We start from the raw sequence: 18,956 nt of genomic DNA, 5'->3' as shown, positions 1-18,956 counted from the left end.
TACAGTCTTATTGCTGTACAATACTATGGATATTCAGTAATTATTTCTGATGAACTTTGTGGGTTAATGCTGTTTGCTTTCTAAATGGAATTATTAGACATATATAAATATTAATTTTATATCTTCTTAAAAACTTGCATACAGGCAAGTTAAAGGCAGTGCTTTATTTAGGGTGAATATGACAATGTACATATGTTTTAAATAAACCATCTAGAAGAGAGTAATTTAATAAACTTATGGTATTGCATGTAGTTTCTTGGTAGGTGACAAGTGGGGTGCATGAAACGTTTTTGGTTTTTAGATGAAGTGAACATTCCTACAGATAACCATTGCTTGGGTCTCGCTTATCAAATGCCTGTCAGATTTTGACAATTAAACACTTAATAACAATAATTATTTATTCCTGTAGATATAGTCCATAAAGTTCATTTGTGGGGATCATTCCAAGTGACCCGGGCAGCATGGGATCACATGAAGAAACAAAAGTTTGGAAGGTATGGCTTTGTTTGATTTTCTTGCAAGCTTAATATCTTTGTGTTTATATACCTTCTCCTTGCTAAGTTTTATTGGAGAATTTATTGTGCTCAGGGAGATATCTCTAGGTATATTTGTGTATGCTTTCATGTGTAAGGCTTGTCATACATCCTGTCCTCTGAGTAAAATTGGTGTCATTGATTCATATTATAGCTAGAAAGCTTTATATTTAGTTTCATCCTATATCTTTCATTTTTAATGATTTCCCCAGGGTTTTCTGATATTTCCCTTAACTCTTAACATTTAAAAACAATACAAATACATAGAATTGAAGTTTTTTTGGTACTGTACTTTATTCTCTGACCAGAATGTCATCTTGTGCCCCTAGTGATGAGCTGGGCAGCAGATGCGTAGCAGTCTTTTTGCAGGTCCTAGTGTTCATTATTTGGTAAAATGCTTGAGAAGAATATGAATTGCCCTGATTGCATAAATGTATGATTCTGACTGCAGTTGGTGCCGCTAAATCGTGTAACTCTCTGCAAATCATTCAAGTTAACTTAAAGTTATCCACAGATAATGCAGAAAAGTAACTCATTCAGAACACCGTACTTATTGGGAGTACTTCATTTGACCCTCAGTTTCAAAGAGTTTTAAAAGGTGATTTGTTTTACTTGCTTTGAGTGGAATCTATACATGGTGGAACAGGTATGAATATAGTATTACTTTGATATCAGACATTCTACCAGTTGAAATGCTAAATTGACTTTGATCAAAAGAGTAAACCTGATTAATTGAATCTCCTTCTACTGAAGCTTTGGCCACGTATGTTGCAAATATATGTATGACACTAGCTTCAACAACCTCTTCCACGGACTTTGGATGGAGTTTTTGTGTTACAACTGCTTGAAAAAATTGAGGTTGACTTACATTATTAGAGTATTGTGACATATATTGTGAAGGCTATAAAAATAGTAGTAGATTCTGAGTGTAAGAACAAATTTATTATAAGATTGTTAAAAATAATTGAAGAAATGTAAAGTGAAAATGAGAATAAAATCAGGAAAAACTACTCATTTAGTATTTTATGAATTATTAGATTTGGTTGATCACTCAAAAATCCTTAACACAATAACAGTAGGAAATAGTGTCTAATTGGTTTCTAACCCTCTGAGGAGGAGGATTTAATTAAAAAATTGGAAGATTTCTTGCAAGAGAAGATTTGATAGTAGAAAAACTGAGAGGATTGGTTAATTCAGAAAAGATGCTATAAATGTAGGTAATATGTAAATTTTCCACAGCACAAAAATATTATTGACCCACATTATATTCACTTTAAGACTCTTTGTAGGACAGGTTCCCTCAGGATAGGATGTCCTCTTGAGGAAGAATACATGAAGGTTTGGACTGGGTATGTGATGGAATGACTCAAAGGCTGGCAACCGTCAGAGTGAGAACAAATGCATAATTTAGAACAGAGTATTGGAGGGACTTGCATTTGAATTTGTAAGGTCTCTGAGGGCAGAAAAACTTGAAATTATTTGTCAAGAGGTTTTGTAAAAGCTTCAGGGACACTATGGCTTGAGCACTGAAGTGGAATTTGCTAGGTTCAGCAGTACAGAGAAGAACATCGATACAAATTTGTGACGGATACTAGATAGATTACCAGTAAGATTGATTGAAAAAGGAGTGACATAATCTGTCAGGAGAAAAAAGGAACAGAATGACCCAAGTAAGTTGGGAACTGCAGGTATGGTCTGGGCTGAAGGCACAACTAACAAATGCTTATCAGAGAATTAAAATTTGACTTGTGAACATAAAAATATTTGAGCAGTGGGCTGACAGTATACCAAGTAGCCTAATTTTGGAAAAATCAATTTTGAGTAGCTCCAAATTATTTTTTATGAGTGGGCTAAAGAAGCACAGTAAGAAAGTCATCACAGTGATATTACAGATTCAAAGAAGAAGTTTATTTAAAGATGCAACTACAGGCAAAATCATCTTATTTATGAAGCCAAAAGACAAGAGAACAGAGGTAACAACTGTCTGATGCAAAATCACTACCATTCCAGTACAAGCAGAGAAGCCTAATTATTTTCTGTAACATCTGTGACCCAGATAGATGTATCTGAAAAATGAACACAAAGTTGGTGTGCAAAAGGCTGAATTTCAAATAATCAGCTTTGGGAAACAAGGATGGGGCCAGGGATGAAAATTATGGACGATGAAAACAATAAGTATGACCTCATCATCGGTCAAATCACAGCAGTTTGATGTAAGGATCGTTGCAGAATCAGAGGAATAGAGTCATTTTCTGTTACAAATGTGAACTGTATGGCTATAAATATGTCCAATGAAATTCAGAAGAGAATTATCACTTGATTCAGAAGAAACTGATACCCAAAGAACCAGTATAGAGAAAGAAATAATTGTTTAAGACCTAAGTTTGTTGTCAAGATTTGAAGCAAGAAGACAAGAGTTTTGCTAAAAAACTTTAATATTCAAAGAATATTGGAGAGTAGAATACTAAAAATTTGATAACCAGATAGGAAAACTTCAATGTGGGATCACATATGAAGAAAAATTGTCAGAGTAAAATGAAACAAAAGTACACTTTTACATAAAGATAATCTTAATATATAAAGGGATATTGAGAGACTGAAACAAACTTAATTTTGATTTAAAAAAAGAACTGTTAAGAGCCTCAGAAAGAAACTGGTACATTGAAATAGTGTTTTAAGAATGTCAAAGCCCAGCTTGGCTCCTGAAATGGTTTTGCTTTGAGTAAAGCAGATGTGCATAGAAACCTCATCATTTTGCCTAGTATGAGGATTCCTATTCAGACAACAGGGAGGGCTAAAGCTAGAAGCTTTTCTGTGTAAAACTCCTCTTCTGTAGAGTTCCCTGGGGTAACAAGACAAGCTATAGAACATAGAAATATTGATAGCTTATACTGTCAGAGGTGTAGGCAGAAAGTTTTCTTTGTTGCAGAACTAGAATCATTTGACCTTTAACTAAACTAACTTGATCATGTTGCCTGATTAACAGGAGAAGTAGTTACCTTTACCTTCAGATGCAATTCGTTGTTTTATTTTGTTGTGTTTTGTGTTGGAGACTAAGAGCTTTGCCTGCTTGTTCCTGACCTAAGCCGATTTGCCTCTCCTTAGTTAGCCTAATGCCATTATCCTCTGTTCCCCTCCCCCAACCCTGGGCTCACTGTATTGATGCTAGAGATAGTGCAGATACGTGATCAGTTTAACTGTACTGTACCTCAGAATTTCTGAGATCTAAAGATCCTCCAGCCTCAGCCTCTCCTAGAAACAGGGTTGTTTTGTTAGGGCGGTGTGTGTGTGTGGTTTGTCCTTAATTCTCGAAGAAGACCATGACATCCAGAAGATGTTGCCATGACTTGCAAGTGAATTGGATTTGAGTGAGGGAGGACTGAGAAGCAGGGATTACAGATGTATGTCACAATGCCCAGGTCATTGTTAATTTATATATAATGTCACTATATACACGTGAAGCAGTTACTTCTGAAACCTGTAGCAAATATGTGTATTGTGTGTCTACATTTGTGTGTATGTATTTTATTTTGTAGTAGACAGTAAATGCCTATCCACATACCTACTTCCGTCTTATTCACTTTCATTGTGAAATGAGATAATATACATAAAGTGCTTTGCAAATCCTTTTAAACATTAATATTGAAAACTTTTAAAATTTTATTATTTTATTTTCCTCAATTATATGCAAAAACAATTTTAACATTTTTTTTAAATTTTTGAGCTCCAAATCCTTTCCCTCCTTCCTCTCCCCCCTCCTTGAGATGAGAAGCAATCTGATATAGGTTATGCATATGCAATCATGTAAAACATTTCCATATTAGTCATTTTGTGGAAGAAAACTAAAAACAAAGAAGAGAGAAAAAGTGAAAAAGAGTATGCTTCAGTCTGTTTTCAGAAGCCATCAGTTCTTTCTCTGGAGGCAGATAGTATTTTTCATCATGAGTTCTTTGCTATTGTCTTGGACCATTGCATTCCTAAAAATAGTCATGTCATTTACAGTTGTTCAGTGTACAATATTGCTGTTACTGTGTGCAGTGTGCTCCTAGTTCAGCTCACTTCATTCTGTTATCAGTTCATGTAAGTCTTTCTAGGTTTTTCTGAAATAATCCTGCTCATCTTTTGCAAATCTTAAAAGTGTTACATAAATGCTAGCTGTTATAATTGTTGTTATCATTATTTCAGAATTCTTAAAAAGCTTATTACTGCTATTTTAGACCTTTATGTCATGATTGAAAAAGCTGATGGCAGTATTCAAGTTAGATTTGACAGTTGAAAGAGAATAGACATAAAGGTTTATGATTCTAATTTTTAGAAAGACAAAGTACTGTGCTGAGTAACTTTTTTTTTTAAAGGATCATTATGACTTCATCAGCTTCCGGAATTTATGGCAATTTTGGTCAAGCAAATTATAGTGCAGCTAAACTTGGTCTTCTGGGTCTTTCAAATACACTTGCAATTGAAGGCAGGAAATTCAACATCCATTGTAATACTATTGCACCTACCGCTGGATCCCGGATGACTCAAACTGTTATGCCACAGGGTAAGTAGCTTTCGCTGCAAAGTTCTCTAAAGTTGTGCTTTGCCTAAGTGTCAAATTTCTGAATACTTTCTTTTTCCACAAGCCAAGTAACATCTTAGATTTTATGTTACTTTTGGGCACCCAGACATTGGTTAAACAATTATATTCCTTATTTTAAACTTTTTGTAATAGAATCTCTGGAATCAGGGGAATTCTGACCGGGAATTCTTGGATATTCTAGAAAAAGGTCATTTCATAATATAAAGTCTTCTTAGCCTATTGAAATAGAAGAATCATCTAATCAGACCCATAAAGAAGAAAAAAAATATAGGTTTTGAATGTATATTTTTATTTTCAAATTTCTGATGGATTACATGACATAGTTACTCGAACACATCTCAAAAATAGATCTTTTAGTTCAAATTTTCATGTAAATTTTTAGAAATACTAAAATTTAAAACATTCTTCATTGCCTTGGTAATAAAAGTATACACATTTACTTAATATCTCTCTCTGTGTCTCTCACTGTGTCTCTCTGTCTGTCTCTCTTTCTCTCTCTGTCTCTGTCTCTTTCTTTCTGTTTTTTCTTGTTTTGGACAATAGCTGGTTCCTGGCTTTTAACTATGACAAATATATGAACCTCCAAGATCCACATTTGACTTGTCTTAATAAAATCTGAAATTATTTCCTCCATATTTTTTTTCAATTCACCAAACATTTATTAAATGTCCCTGTGTGAGGCTTTATGTTGAGAGGTGGGTGGTATAAACTGTATAAAGCAAATAATAATAATAAAACCCTTGCCCTCAAGGACATTACATTTTACTGAGAGGATACAATATGTATAGAAATATGTAAGTACAAAGTATATGCAGAGTAAAAATAAAGTATTTACAGGCAATTCTAAAAACTGTGGGGAACAGGAAAGAGCCTATGTAGATTTAACCCTTGAGAGGGGGCAGGAGCCCCTCAAAAGTACAGATGAGGAGAGAGAGCATTTGAGTGATGAAGATGTACTTGTGCAAAGGCGTGGAGCTGGGAAATGGAATGTTATGTATGGGAACAGCAAGGAGGCTGGTGTGACTGGAAAATAGACTTTGAGCCAGTATGATGTGAGCTAAGTCTGCAAAGACTGACTACAGCCAGAATTCTGAAGGACTTTAGATGCCAAATTGTGGAGCTTGTATGTAGAAAGCCACTTCTTGAGCAGGAAAGTAACATAGGCAGACATGTGCTTTCATAATATCTATTTAGTAGTTGTGTGGAGGAGAGATTTTTTAGGAGAAAGACCGGAAGCAGGAAGATCTAATAGATTACTGAACTACCGCAAATATTCTAGGTGGTAAGTAAGGCCTGAGAGTGTATAAAGGGAGGGGATGGAGGGAGAGAGAGAGAGAGAGAGAGAGAGAGTCATAAGAAATATCTGTCAACTTATTGGATTATGGGGATGATTATTATGCTGAGCTTTTTTAGAGTACTGAAATAATGAGGCGGGACAGAGATTTTGCTTTATAGTGCTAAGGTTATTTAAGCTAGGCCATATAAAGATACGATACTCAATTTAGGAAGGCATTCTCACTGATATGCATCTTTGCAGGTCTCTGTCCTATAGAAATGTGTGCATCCCTGACAAAGTGGTTTGGAGTAGTCTGGGAAGCTGTTGGGGGCCTCTCATAAATTTACATTAATTGTCCCAAGTCAAGCCTGACTAGAATTGTAGTCTTATTAGGGCAAGTTGCATAGTTTCATAGTGTGGGTCATTCTAGTAAGCTTCCTGGAGCTCTTCATTAGAACAAATTTATTGCCAAGAGGAGGGTTAGACCCAGCAGTTGCTTATTAAAGTATCTTTGTCCCTGCTTTCTCTACAGAAAAGAAAGAGTTGAGGATAACTTTAGTATTGTGAACCTGGATGATGAGAGGAATGGTGATACTCTTGACAGAAATAAGTCAGTTTGGAAGTAGAGGGATATTAGGGAGGAAGATCGTGAATTTTGTTTTAGATGTGTTGAGTTTGACTTTCCTGTGGGATATCCCGCTGTAGATGCCTGGCTGGCAGTTAGCAATGTGAGATTGGAGCTCAGCAGAGAGAGAGAGAATGTTATTCTATAAACTAAATACAGAAATTCATTTTTAGGTATTAATATACTATGTACCTTACAGCAATTCACTGAAATCTTGGTCCATTTTTGGAGTGAGAAAATGTAGAATAAAATTGTCGTGAGCGTATTTTAAAAATTATAAAAATTATATGTTATAAGAATTCAACTATTTCCTTAAAACAGATATTCCTATTATGAATTAATGATGATGGAAAGAAATTACTGGTTTATTTAGTTTATGTACTTAACAAAATGCCTGAGTAGTGCAACTGTGAATTGCTTTTGATAATATATAATACATTAAAAGCAGCCCCTTCTAACAAGACACAGTGTTTAATGAGTTTAGAGAGCTATTTTGGTACTTTTGGAGCTGTGGGTAGTCCCTTAACCAAAAACTGTCCTATTTTCACACTTTTAAATAGAAGTACTTTAAATAGAAGAGGTACTGGCCTGTGCACTGAAGACCTTTTAGTCTGGTGTATTGGGGTACAAATATATCGTTTGGACCAAAGGATACAAAATTTAGAGCTAGAAGGCACCTTAAAGGTGTGGCAGATGAAAGATAAAATGACTGAGGAAACAAAGCTTTGAGCTGCCAAGCACATGGATTTATTAAATAATACTTGCCAATTATCTAACACATTGGAATCAGATCTCAACTTTGTCACTGGACCCCGAATACAGGAGGAGACAGACAAAATTTTATACATTAAAAACAATTTAATAAAGAGCAGTTAATTAAAAAAAATAAAACTAACCAGGATAGAAAATTAGGTAATCTGATTTCTGATTGGAGGAAAGATTAGAGACTTTGCAAGTTGGGAGTTGGAGAATAAACAGGTACAATTCCCTGAAATCAGAAAAAGGGGTGTTCCACTCCCACCAAGTGACTGTATTCAGTCAAAGGAACATGGAAACAATAACCAATTGAGCAGTATGGGGCTGGTTTTCAGAAAAGACATATGGGTTGCTTGAGATATCTAATTGTGAGAAAACTCCTTGTATCAATCTTCAGATTTGACTGGGTTTTGGTAAGTATAACCTACATCTGTCCTTAAGGGTCTCTGAGCAGTAGGCATGGTCTAGTTTCCCAGGCCACTCTCAGCAAGGTTCAAACAGTGCAATAAAGTTTTCCCACAATTTCCACAATTGTATAAAATTTTCTCACAAGAAAGAAATTGGACTAGACCCGTAATTCAATAGAAAGGTAATTGAACTAGTTCTATAGTTGAGTCACAGGATAGAGTCAGTGTGGTTCACTGAGTTCTCACCATCACTTACTGTTCTGATCCCCTCCATTCCCTCAAAAGCTGTCAAGTCTCAATCTCCTCTTTTTATAGGACACCAAGACTGAGAGAGTCTGTGTGAATTCATGTTGAGTCCTAAACACTTGAATTGAAAGGAACTTTTGGAACACAGGCTGTTAAGTTAGGGCCTAGCCTTATTTTAGGAAGAACATTACTGTGAAAATTAGTGCTTGATCATTTGATTATGCTGTGCTGACTAGGTTACACAATTTCAGTCAATTAAAAAAAAAAGATGTAGAAGTAGATCTTACCTTCCTACAGGTAGTGAAGAATTGAGTACATCGAATTATAGTAGCATGCTGACACATCAGAACGTATGAGTTCCTGATCCCAGTCTTACTCTTATTTCTAAAACACGGGGAGGACAAAATAGATGAGTTAATGGCTGTTGCTGTGGGAGGTGGTTTGACAGAGTTGAAAGGGCACTTAAGGTTGAATCAATGGATCTGAGTTCAAGTTTCAGTTTTGCTGCTTGTCAGGATGTGACCTTGGGCAAGTCACTTAACATCTCTTACCTACAGTTTCCTCTCTTGAAAAATGAGGTTAGTATCTGTACTGTTTCTTTCTGCTGAGCAATTATGAAGAAATAAGATAATACATGTAAAAATCACTTTATAAACTCTAAGGTACTATACGAATATATGGAAAAATTAATTAGTATTGGGAGAATAAAATGCTATACATGTCTTTTTTTTTTAAATAAACTTTGTATTTTACTTTTCCATATTCAGACCTACTGGATGCTTTGAAGCCGGATTATGTGGCTCCCCTTGTCCTCTGGCTATGCCATGAGAGCTGTGAAGAGAACGGAAGCTTATTTGAGGTACTGTGCCTCCCTTTTTGTTCCCCTTCTCTCTCTGCCATCCAAGGGCAATAGATAACGTGCAGTTCATTCATTTAAAAAACAATTTATTAAGCGTAGATGACAAATACTTTACTAGGTCCTAGGGATACAAAGACAAAAACAAAAACAGTCTCTTCCCTCAAAGACTTTACATTCTTATGTGCTTTTGGTTGTTACACATAAAATTTGCACTAGTGATTTTCTACTTGGTTACCGATTATTTCATTTACCTGACAAGGGCAAGGGCCAGAGCTGGCAGAAAATAAGAGTAGAGATAATCTTTGTTTAACCATTTGCTTCTTCTCTCTTCTTTTTCTCCTCCCCTGTAGATCTGCCATCAGGAAAAGGGGGCAGGAGGATGCAAGAACTAAGATTCTTAGTATCATAGATAGTAAAGGGCTGTTCTCAATTTAAGATTAAAAACCTCCTGTTTGGGCAAGGGTAGAGCTTAAAAGTGTTCATCTGTCATAATTTTAGAACATGGGAACGATGATAAAGTTTTCTTAAACTCTCAATCAGCCTGTTCCATCATCAGCCTCAGGGAAAGCTTTTATCTTTTAAGCTTTTATGTTGCTTAACCTTTTGTAAAAGTTTAAAAAAAAACCACATCATTATTGCTGATGAGCATTTTACTACTTGTTAAGGAAAAGATTTTCTTGTTTCAAGGCTAATACTTGCAGCAGTGTCTAATACTACTATACTTTATTTCTGTAAAAAACTAAAATTTGAATGTTGCATGGTTCCATGGAATGTGGATTTTTGATACTGCATACATTTTATAAGCCAAAGACCAATTACTGGCTGATATCCTAAGTGAGGAAAAATAACAATGATCAAATTATTGAGTTAATGTTTCTTGTTAATCATGTATTCTCAAAGTGAATTTGTACTTGATTATGGCTCTTGCTAAGCAAAGAACTTTTACAGGCATGTTTGAATTTTCAAAATATTTCATATCAAAGAGGCTGGACTATTATATTAGTCACAAAGTAAGTTGTACTTCTAAAAAGAGAGCTCTTTGAAAAGGAAAAAAACTAACTACATTTGCAATGAAAAATAATTATCCCAAATTATCACATTAAGTCAACAAATTAATCTGTATGGAGCTAACCTTTTTTTTCTTTCCTAAAAATTAAATGAGCAAAATTCTGCTATTCACAACTGTAAAGGATAATAGGAAATTGAAAAAAAAGGATACTTAAAAATTTTTTTATATTACCAAAATTTCCCTCAGTTTCTGTTTCTTTCCCCTTCCCAGAGAACCATCTCATACAACAAATGATATTTTTTTAAGGAAAAAGAAGAGAAAGAAATGAGTACAATTGGTTAGCACACTGAAAAAGTCTGAAAATGTATGCAGTGTACCTTATCTGTGGACTTTTCCCCCCTTGAAAAGGAGTGGATTGGCAGTTTCTTCTCACATCTCTTTTTAGGAGCTATACTCTTTCTTTATAATTTTGCAAATATTTCCTTTTGATTGTTTTGTAGTAGTTGTTTCCATTTCCATTGTAGTGATTGTTATGTATCCTGTTTTCTTAGATCTTAGTTTATACATTTTTTTTGCTTCTCTGTATTTGTTATTTACTATGTTTGTCATTTCTTACAGCACAGTAATGTGCTGTTACATTCATTATAATTCACAATTTGTTGAGTCGTTCACCAGGGTAATAGCAAATTAAAAGGTGCCTAGGAAATGGGAAAATTTGGAATGGATAATATACTCAGAAATTGTACTTTTGTGGCTTAAGAAGAGAATAACATAGATAGGGTTTCTTTCACTTGTTTTTTTTTCTTACTGTACTTCTAATGCACCATTTTTCTCACTTGCAAACTTAGAAGCTCTACTTCTTCCTGAGAACCTCTTTCCTTGGCCTTTTTTTTTTTTGACATTAAGGGCTATGAAGATGCCTGTAGCTGAGAGTTATAATGCCAGGATCACCTCTTTATTAAAGTTATGTTTACACTATACTGTAATTTTTTTTGTTGATGTTGTTTTTTGGTGAGGCAATCGGGGTTAAGTGACTTGCCCAGGGTCACACAGGTAGGAAGTGTCAAATGTCTGAGGCGGATTTGAACTCGAGACTAAACATATGGGACGAAATCTTTTTCTTTGGGAGAGATTCCTGGGAATTTCCTCCAACCAATTATCCTAGAAACTCCTTCCAGTCTTAGTGTAGCTAAGGTGAGAGGAAGAGTTGGTCGACTTTGCATTGATATTCTTTGTCTGAGTGACTTGGGAAGGGGTGTAGGCAGCCATGGGTTAGAGGGATTAGTAGAAATGTCCAGCATAGGTTCTTTTATGCGTGTATGGAGAAGCTGTTGCTTGCTAATCTGTCTGCTGCTGGGGAGACCAGTGAGATTGATCATAAAATCTCAAAGTTGGAAGCAACTGAAGAGGCCATCTATATCATTCTGTACCTGATCAAAAATTGCAGTATGGTCATCTAGCTGTCCTTTGAAGATCTCCCATGAAGGGGTGCCCATTACCTTCTGAGGCAGCTCGTTCACTCTTGCTCTGATTGTTAGGAATTCTTTCCCCACATGAAGCCTAAATCTCTTCCTTTGCAGTTTCTCTGTCTGTTGCTTCTAATTCTCCTATTGGTTAAGCAGAACAAGCCTAATTCACACGACAGTCCTTCAAATATAACTATTATGTCTCCCCTAAGAGATTGCAGTCCAATAAAACTTTCAAATCTTTCCCTACAAGAATTATCTATCCAGACTTTTCCCTTATTTTACTTGTGGAGTTATTTTTTTAATCCCAGGTATTAACTCTATATTAATCCCTATACATTTCATTTTATTCAATTTGACTTATAGTTCAACACCTATTGATACCTTTATATATCATGACTGACATATGTTTTAAATGTCTCTCCCACTTTTTTGCCATTCTCATGTTTGAGAAGCAGATTTTCTGCCTTTATCTCTTGAAGAAAGGACCCAGTTACTGAACCAGGAAGGTAGAGAAGTAAAAGCATGTTCAAAGCTGTGTCAAAGAGGAGAGGTTGAATCTCTTTCTATCACTCCTCCCTTTCTCTCTATTCCTCTCACCCTCCACTGCCACTTGTCAGGCAGATTTGGTTGTCTAAAGAGAGTTTTCTCTATTGTTGACTTCTACTGAGGAATGAAAAGGATAATCTCTACTTTGCTTTTTCCTGCCGTCTGTTATTGATACTTTGAATAGGAAAGAAGAGAAGAGGAGACAGAGGTACTTATCTGCATTACTGATTGTTATCGTTCTTTGTGTGGTGAAAAAGAAGAATCTTCTCCAAGTTGCTAAGTTGGAGAGTATTTTGCAAAACTTAGGATAAGGGTCGCTGCTTTTTCTTACGAAAGTATGGCCTTATTTCAACTACAGGTATCTACCAAGCATGAAGTTGGAAGTGATGGATATTACAGTTGTTGTCTAGGTGGAAGCCTAGATAAGCAGAGGAGTGGTTTAGAAATTTACCATCAGATCCCCTCATCCAGCTGATAGCCCTTCAGATTTATGAAGGCAACTATCATATTCCCTATTAAGTCTTTTCCACAGAGGTGTTAGTCCAGCACAACATGGATCTGCTCAGCTTAACAGTCAAAACATTTATCCACACAGAAAATATCTTGCTCATCAAGGAACTTTTATGGACAGTTCCTGAGATAGAAGGATATCAGAGTCTACAATTCTAGAGTTGAGTTGCCCTGACCACATATATTCCTTGTATATTTACCACTCTGGTATTTAAGTGTGTGCCTGTTTTGTCTGTGGACGCTGGGTATATTGATGGGAAATTGTGATTCAGGTTTTTGAAGTACCTTAAAGCTTAGTCTTGAGGTACTTAATAAATGCTTGCTTTGTTGATATATTTTCTTTCTGTGCTTTTTTACTTGATAACTTCATCAGCTTTTACAGATTCAATTATCAGCTCCATGCAATTGACTTTCAGGTTTTTATATCCAGCCTTAGTTTCTTTTGAGCTATAGTCACATTTTGCCAGCTGCCTATCAGACATTTTGAAACGGGTGTCCTATAGGCTTCTCAATTTTTTATTTTTTTTTTTGGTGAGGCAGTTGGGTTAAGTGACTTGCCCAGAGTCACACAGGTAGTGAGTGTTTTGTGTCTGAGATCGATTTGAACTCAGGTCCTCCTGGCTCCAGAGTCGGTGCTCTATCTGCTGCACCACCTAGCTGCCCCCTAGGCTTCTCTATCTTAACATGTCCAAAACAACTCATAATTTTTCCCTTCTGAACTTCCATGCTTCTTTTCAAGGATGCCATCTTTCCAGGAACCCAAGTTTACAACCTTGGTGTTATACCCCTCACTTTTATCCCGTATATCTATTCAGTTGCCAAATCTTATTATTTCTACTTTCACAACATCTCTTCTAGGGGTGCTCTTCATTCTACTCTCATAGCCACCACCCTAATTCAGGCTCTTACCACCTCTTTCCATGACTATTGAAATAGCCTTCTAAGTGGACTCTGTGACTCAAATCTCTTCCTATTTCATTCTGTCTTCCACACCACTGCTAAAAGGATTTTCCTAAATTGTAGGTCTTACTGACCTTGTCATTTCTTAGTTAGCTTAACTTTAGTGCCTCCCTGTTATCTCCAGGATCAAGTTTGAACTCTTCTGTTTGGCTTTTAAAGCTCTTCACAACTTGGCTGCAACCTACCTTTCCAGCCTTCTTACATATTACTCTTCCCTGTGCACTCTGATGCCCATCAAAACTGGTCTTGCTGTTCTCCACTATTAATTTTCTATCTTCTGTTTCTGTGCTTTTGTACCAACTGTCTCCCATGTCTGGAATGTACTTCCTTCTCACCTGTGCTATTAGAATTCCTTATTCTCTTCAACATTCTGCTTTAGTACTGCCTCCTGCATGAAGCCTTTCCTTATCTTCTCCCCCCATCACCACCTTCAGGCACTTGTGTGTCCCATCCAAGGTTGCCTTATATCTCCTTAAGTATCTGTTTCATACACATCTCGATATGTGCACAGTGTTTATTGTTTTGTTAGGATAGGATTGAGAATAGGGACTGTTTCACTTTTGTCTTTTATTTTCTCAGCCATTAGCACAGCTACTGGGCCTGGCATCTAGTAAACATTTAGTAAATGCTTTTTTTTTTGTTAAATAGTGCTGTACACTAGCCCTAAAAGGCTATGTGCCATTAAGAGAAGTTTGATATTCAGAATTATGGTGTTGACAGTCCTGTTGTATCCTGCCTTGTAATACTGTATTAGTTCTGGGTGATGCATTTTAGGGAAAACTTTGATAAAGTGAAGAATATCTAAAAGAGGAGGACTAGAATGGTGAAGGGCATTTAGCCTAGAGAAGAGTTATGAGGAAATATGGTAGCTACTTTTATGTATTTAAAAGGTTGTTTTGTAGAAGAGGTATTAGACTTTTTTTCTGTCTCTAGTTTACAACTAGGAGCACTTTGTAAATGCTTGCAGAAGCTGAGTTGGAAGGGACCTCAGAGGCCCTCTAATCCATTCAGTACCTGAACATATACCTTCTATATCACCCTTAACAAGTGGCCATCTGACCACAGCTTGAAGACCTCTTGGAAGGGAGAACCCATTCCCTCCAGCCGCTTTGTATAGTCGTTAAGAAGTTTTCATTGCATAATGCGTACATTAGCATCTCTTTGCATCTTCCAGACTTGATGTAAAAAGAATTTCCCTAATTGGTCATTCAACTGGGCAAGCTTTTGTTAAGTGCCCTACTATGTTCTAGGCCCTTTGGGGGATACAAAGATAGAATTGAAACAGTCCCTGACTTCAGGGAGGTTATATTCTAACCAGGGAAAAAAATACACACACATATATACAAAACCTTGAAGAGGAGAGTACTAGTAGACTTTGGAATATTCTAATAATTAGAGCTTTCCAAAATGAATAGGCTTGACTGTAGTGGGTCCCCACAGTTCTTCAACTGATGGTTGGATCACTGCTTCTTGGGAATGTCATAGAATCCTTTCCTGATACTTTCTTTCCTCTCACTCTTGCCTCCTCTCTGCTCCTTGCAAATATTAGTATCCACCTCCCTAGGACACTGGGAAAAACCTTTGTATTGGTTTTGTATGTGAATTTCTTTTCTTTTTTTTTTTTTTGGTGTGGGGCGAAGCAGTCGGGTTAAGTGACTTGCCCAGAATCACACAGCTAGTAAGTGTCTGAGGCCTTATTTCAACTCAGTTCCTCCTGACTCTAGAGCTGGCACCCTGTCCGTTGTATCACCTAGCTGCCCCTGTATATGAATTTGTATACTTACCTTTGCACTTGTCTCCTTTAGTAGAATGTAGGCTCATTGAGGGGGAGGAACTGCTTCATTTTTACTTTTGTATCCCCAGCACAGTGCCTGGCACAGAGAAGTCACTCACTAAATAAGTGGCTGTTGGTAGCTAGGTGGTGTAGTAGTTCTTGTTAGTGCCAAACTTGGAGCCAAGAAGACCTGAGTTTGACTCCTGCTTCTGACACTTATTAAGTGTGTGGCCCTGGGCAAGTCACTTAACCTCTTCATGCTCAGTTTCTTCATCTGTGAAGATATTGGTAGCATCTACCTCATTGGGTTGTTGTGAGGATCAAATGTGGTAATATATGGAAGGCATTTGTCAAACTTTAAAATGCTGTATAAATGTTAATTATAATTTTTTAAAATTTTGATCAGTTATGTTTGTATTGGAGTGGATTATAACATTTTGTGATTTTATGGGCACTGGGGAGAATTTTACTCAGATTTCTTTTTTTTTTAAAGAGTCTGAAGCAAGGCTTTTTGCCTACTTTCATTCAGATTTTATCTTGTGAAGGTATAAGAAATCTCAGTTTTGGTCATCAGAACCATTGCAATTTACATCTGTTTGGTTTTTATCATTATTGATGAAACATCAAATGCACATATTAAAGCAAAGATCAGTGTGCTTCAAAACCAGGCAAAGAACAGGTCACACTCTGTAGCGAACAGCAGACTCTGCTGCTTTCTGGCTGTTCTTGGACTTTCTTTTAGAGCGTATTTTAACATATAGTAGCATCATCTGTTTACCCCAGATGATTTTTCCCTTTCTAAAATGCCTTCGGCAAAGCAGCCTTCTTTGCTGAGATGGAAAATATTGGTAGATTTTCAACACAGAAAGAAGTGTCTTCAAACTAATTCAAGATCAGGATTTTCTGTGTAAATATTCTCTGGGGTTCTTTCTGTCCTTATTTGCTGAATTCAGTTCTGTGTCTTTTTTTTAAAAGATATTTTATATTATGATAAATAATAACAATATATAACAATACATAATTAATTCTATGATAAATTCTGGGCTTTAAATGGTGTTCTCCATTTGTTTGGTGTGTATGCTCACAGTATAGAACTGTCATAAAATTGTGAGACTGAATTTTACTGCACCAGGTCATTCATACTTGTTTCTAGGTAGAAGCCCTTTCTAGGAAGATAATTGTTTAGAATTTATTTTAAAGTTTCCAGGAGAGATTTTAAATCAGATAATGATGAATTTTTTCCTTTCTCTCTTTCCAGGTTGGAGCAGGATGGATTGGGAAATGTAAGTACCTCTCAGTTGTTGGTTTGACTGATTGTTTGCAGTACTTTAAACCTAAATGTGACTCTACTTATAGATAGCTTCATGGAAAGTTTGCTTGGAGTTTTTGAGGGCTAGCCCTATTTTATACCTTGCTTTCTTATGCAGCTTTGACAGTTTGTATGCCTATGTGAACATAGATTCTGAGAATTATTAAATGTCTTAAATTCACTTATCATCTCCCAATTCCATAACATTTTCAGAGTTACCTCTCTTTCTTCATCTTCCTGTACATACGGGGATCTTTCTGTCCTATGTCTCCTGATTACATCATCATTCTTTTGAACTATGGTCAGTTTAATGGTCTCTACCTCTATCTCTTCTGGCCATCCTTTCCTTCCTTGATACTTAGGAACAGGATTGGAAGGGTGTGGTAGCTACTTTGGCTGTGGCAAAGAGCAGCATTACTTTGGACTGGAATCTTGAGTGAGGTAAGGGAATATACTGTTAGTCTACCTTTTCCCCAGAGTTTCGTATGATCTTCTTGAAGCATGGAAAAAAAAATTGAAAGGATAGGACATGGACTGTGAAACATTGGTTGATAACTTTCAAAGATTTAGTTAAGCTGTGTGGTACAAGCCTGAATCTGACAGATCACTCTGCTCTATAAAAATTCCAGTTCTGTCTCACTTTTGATTTGTGTTATTGATATCAAAATTAATTTTCTAATTTGATATATTTAAAAGGCAAAAAGCACTATTGGACATTTATTTCCATCAAGGGTCAATTATTTTCAACACGGGGGACTCATATCCCAACTTCTGAAATTATTTTATGTGTTTCTAACACCAGAGTCCTAAGTGACTTCGTGGCCATTTCTGAAAATATTGATTTTAATAGGAAGAACCAAGCATGACACTAAGAACTTTGGCCTTTTTTTTTTTTTTAGCAATTAGGAATCCTTAGAAATGGAGATTTCTGTTATTCTCACATTATAGAGATCTTCGACCTAGTAAGTAACTCTCAAAGTTGAACTATGAGGAATAGTTAGCATTCTTCATGGTTATTTCTTCTGGACATTTTTCAGCAGAAGAAACAAGTTATATTCTTGTTTCACAGCATTTTTATTAACACTGTGTTGGTGACCTTGTGAATTAGCATCTTTTTAAAAACTTTTAAGACTTGTTGGGAAAAAAAAGGGAAGGATAAGAAGGAGCCCACGTAAGGCAAAATAAAACAATTACTCTTAGTTAACTAAAACTAATTGTCTCCTTGGGTTTCCTCAGCAAATAAGATGATAAAGATTTCTTTGTATTGTTTCCATTTTACAAATTAAAAAATTAAGCTTTTAAAAAAGGCATATATAGTATAATTCTTTTTCAGTATTAGGAAAAATCTTTTAAATGTGTCCTTTAAAGATGAAGAACTCTTAAGAAGGTAAGTTGCATTTTTTTCTGGATGCCTGTTTTAAACTTTGTGGTTTGGTGTCTTTCCTTTTATTCACTAGTACGTTGGGAACGAACTCTTGGTGCCATCGTCAGGCAGAAAAATCAGTCAATGACACCTGAGGATGTGAAGGCTAATTGGAAGAAGATCTGTAACTTTGACAATGCTCTCAAGCCTCAGACTATCCAAGGTAAAGTGAATCGCTGCTTCATCCATAAAATGGAGGCTGGAGAACTGAAGAAGAGACAAGAGTTGTCCTTAGTTGAGACATAAGCCTCTATTTTAATTTTAATGATTTACGAATTCTATAAAAGCCCATTTTCTGCTTCAGTAAATGTTAAAACCATTGAACTTTCCTCTCCAGGTCCTTAACATGAATCTCTTTAAGTTGATAGTAAAAGATTTTTGTAAAGTATGTTGTCCAGCCATGAATGTCAGGATCTAGGACAGATTTACTGTGTGATTTTCCTTAGGGCTCCTCTACCAAAGCATTTTGGCTGTGATTTAAGGATTATTAGTTCAGACATAGTTTTTAGATTTAGCATTTACTTTGTAAGCTCTTACAACTCTACAGGCATGCTATTAATTTAAACTTTTATTGCTATGATCTCCACTATGCAAGAATAACTGTCTCAAGAAAGGATAACTTATATTACGTGTATCACTCCTGCTTTTAGTTTTCCACTTTTGTTCATAAAT

At 36.0% G+C, this 18,956-nt stretch overlaps 1 protein-coding gene across 1 annotated transcript in view; it reads left to right on the top strand.

The window, feature by feature from the left end:
• HSD17B4 (hydroxysteroid 17-beta dehydrogenase 4) overlaps positions 1-18,956 on the top strand; it is a 129,089-nt gene that overhangs the window by 36,633 nt on the left and 73,500 nt on the right. Inside the window, exons 7-11 of the mRNA XM_020979018.2 lie at positions 410-494; positions 4,889-5,076; positions 9,193-9,284; positions 16,811-16,835; positions 18,319-18,447. Of these exons, the coding sequence (XP_020834677.1) occupies positions 410-494; positions 4,889-5,076; positions 9,193-9,284; positions 16,811-16,835; positions 18,319-18,447 (519 nt within the window). The remainder of the gene's footprint in view (positions 1-409; positions 495-4,888; positions 5,077-9,192; positions 9,285-16,810; positions 16,836-18,318; positions 18,448-18,956) is intronic.

The sequence above is a fragment of the Phascolarctos cinereus genome, unplaced genomic scaffold (genome assembly GCF_003287225.1).
Source record: "Phascolarctos cinereus isolate Bilbo 61053 unplaced genomic scaffold, phaCin_HiC Scaffold_4;HRSCAF=312, whole genome shotgun sequence".
Lineage (NCBI taxonomy): Eukaryota > Metazoa > Chordata > Mammalia > Diprotodontia > Phascolarctidae > Phascolarctos > Phascolarctos cinereus.
Note: the sequence above shows the minus strand (reverse complement) of the source record. Positions and strands in the feature narration are given on the sequence as shown.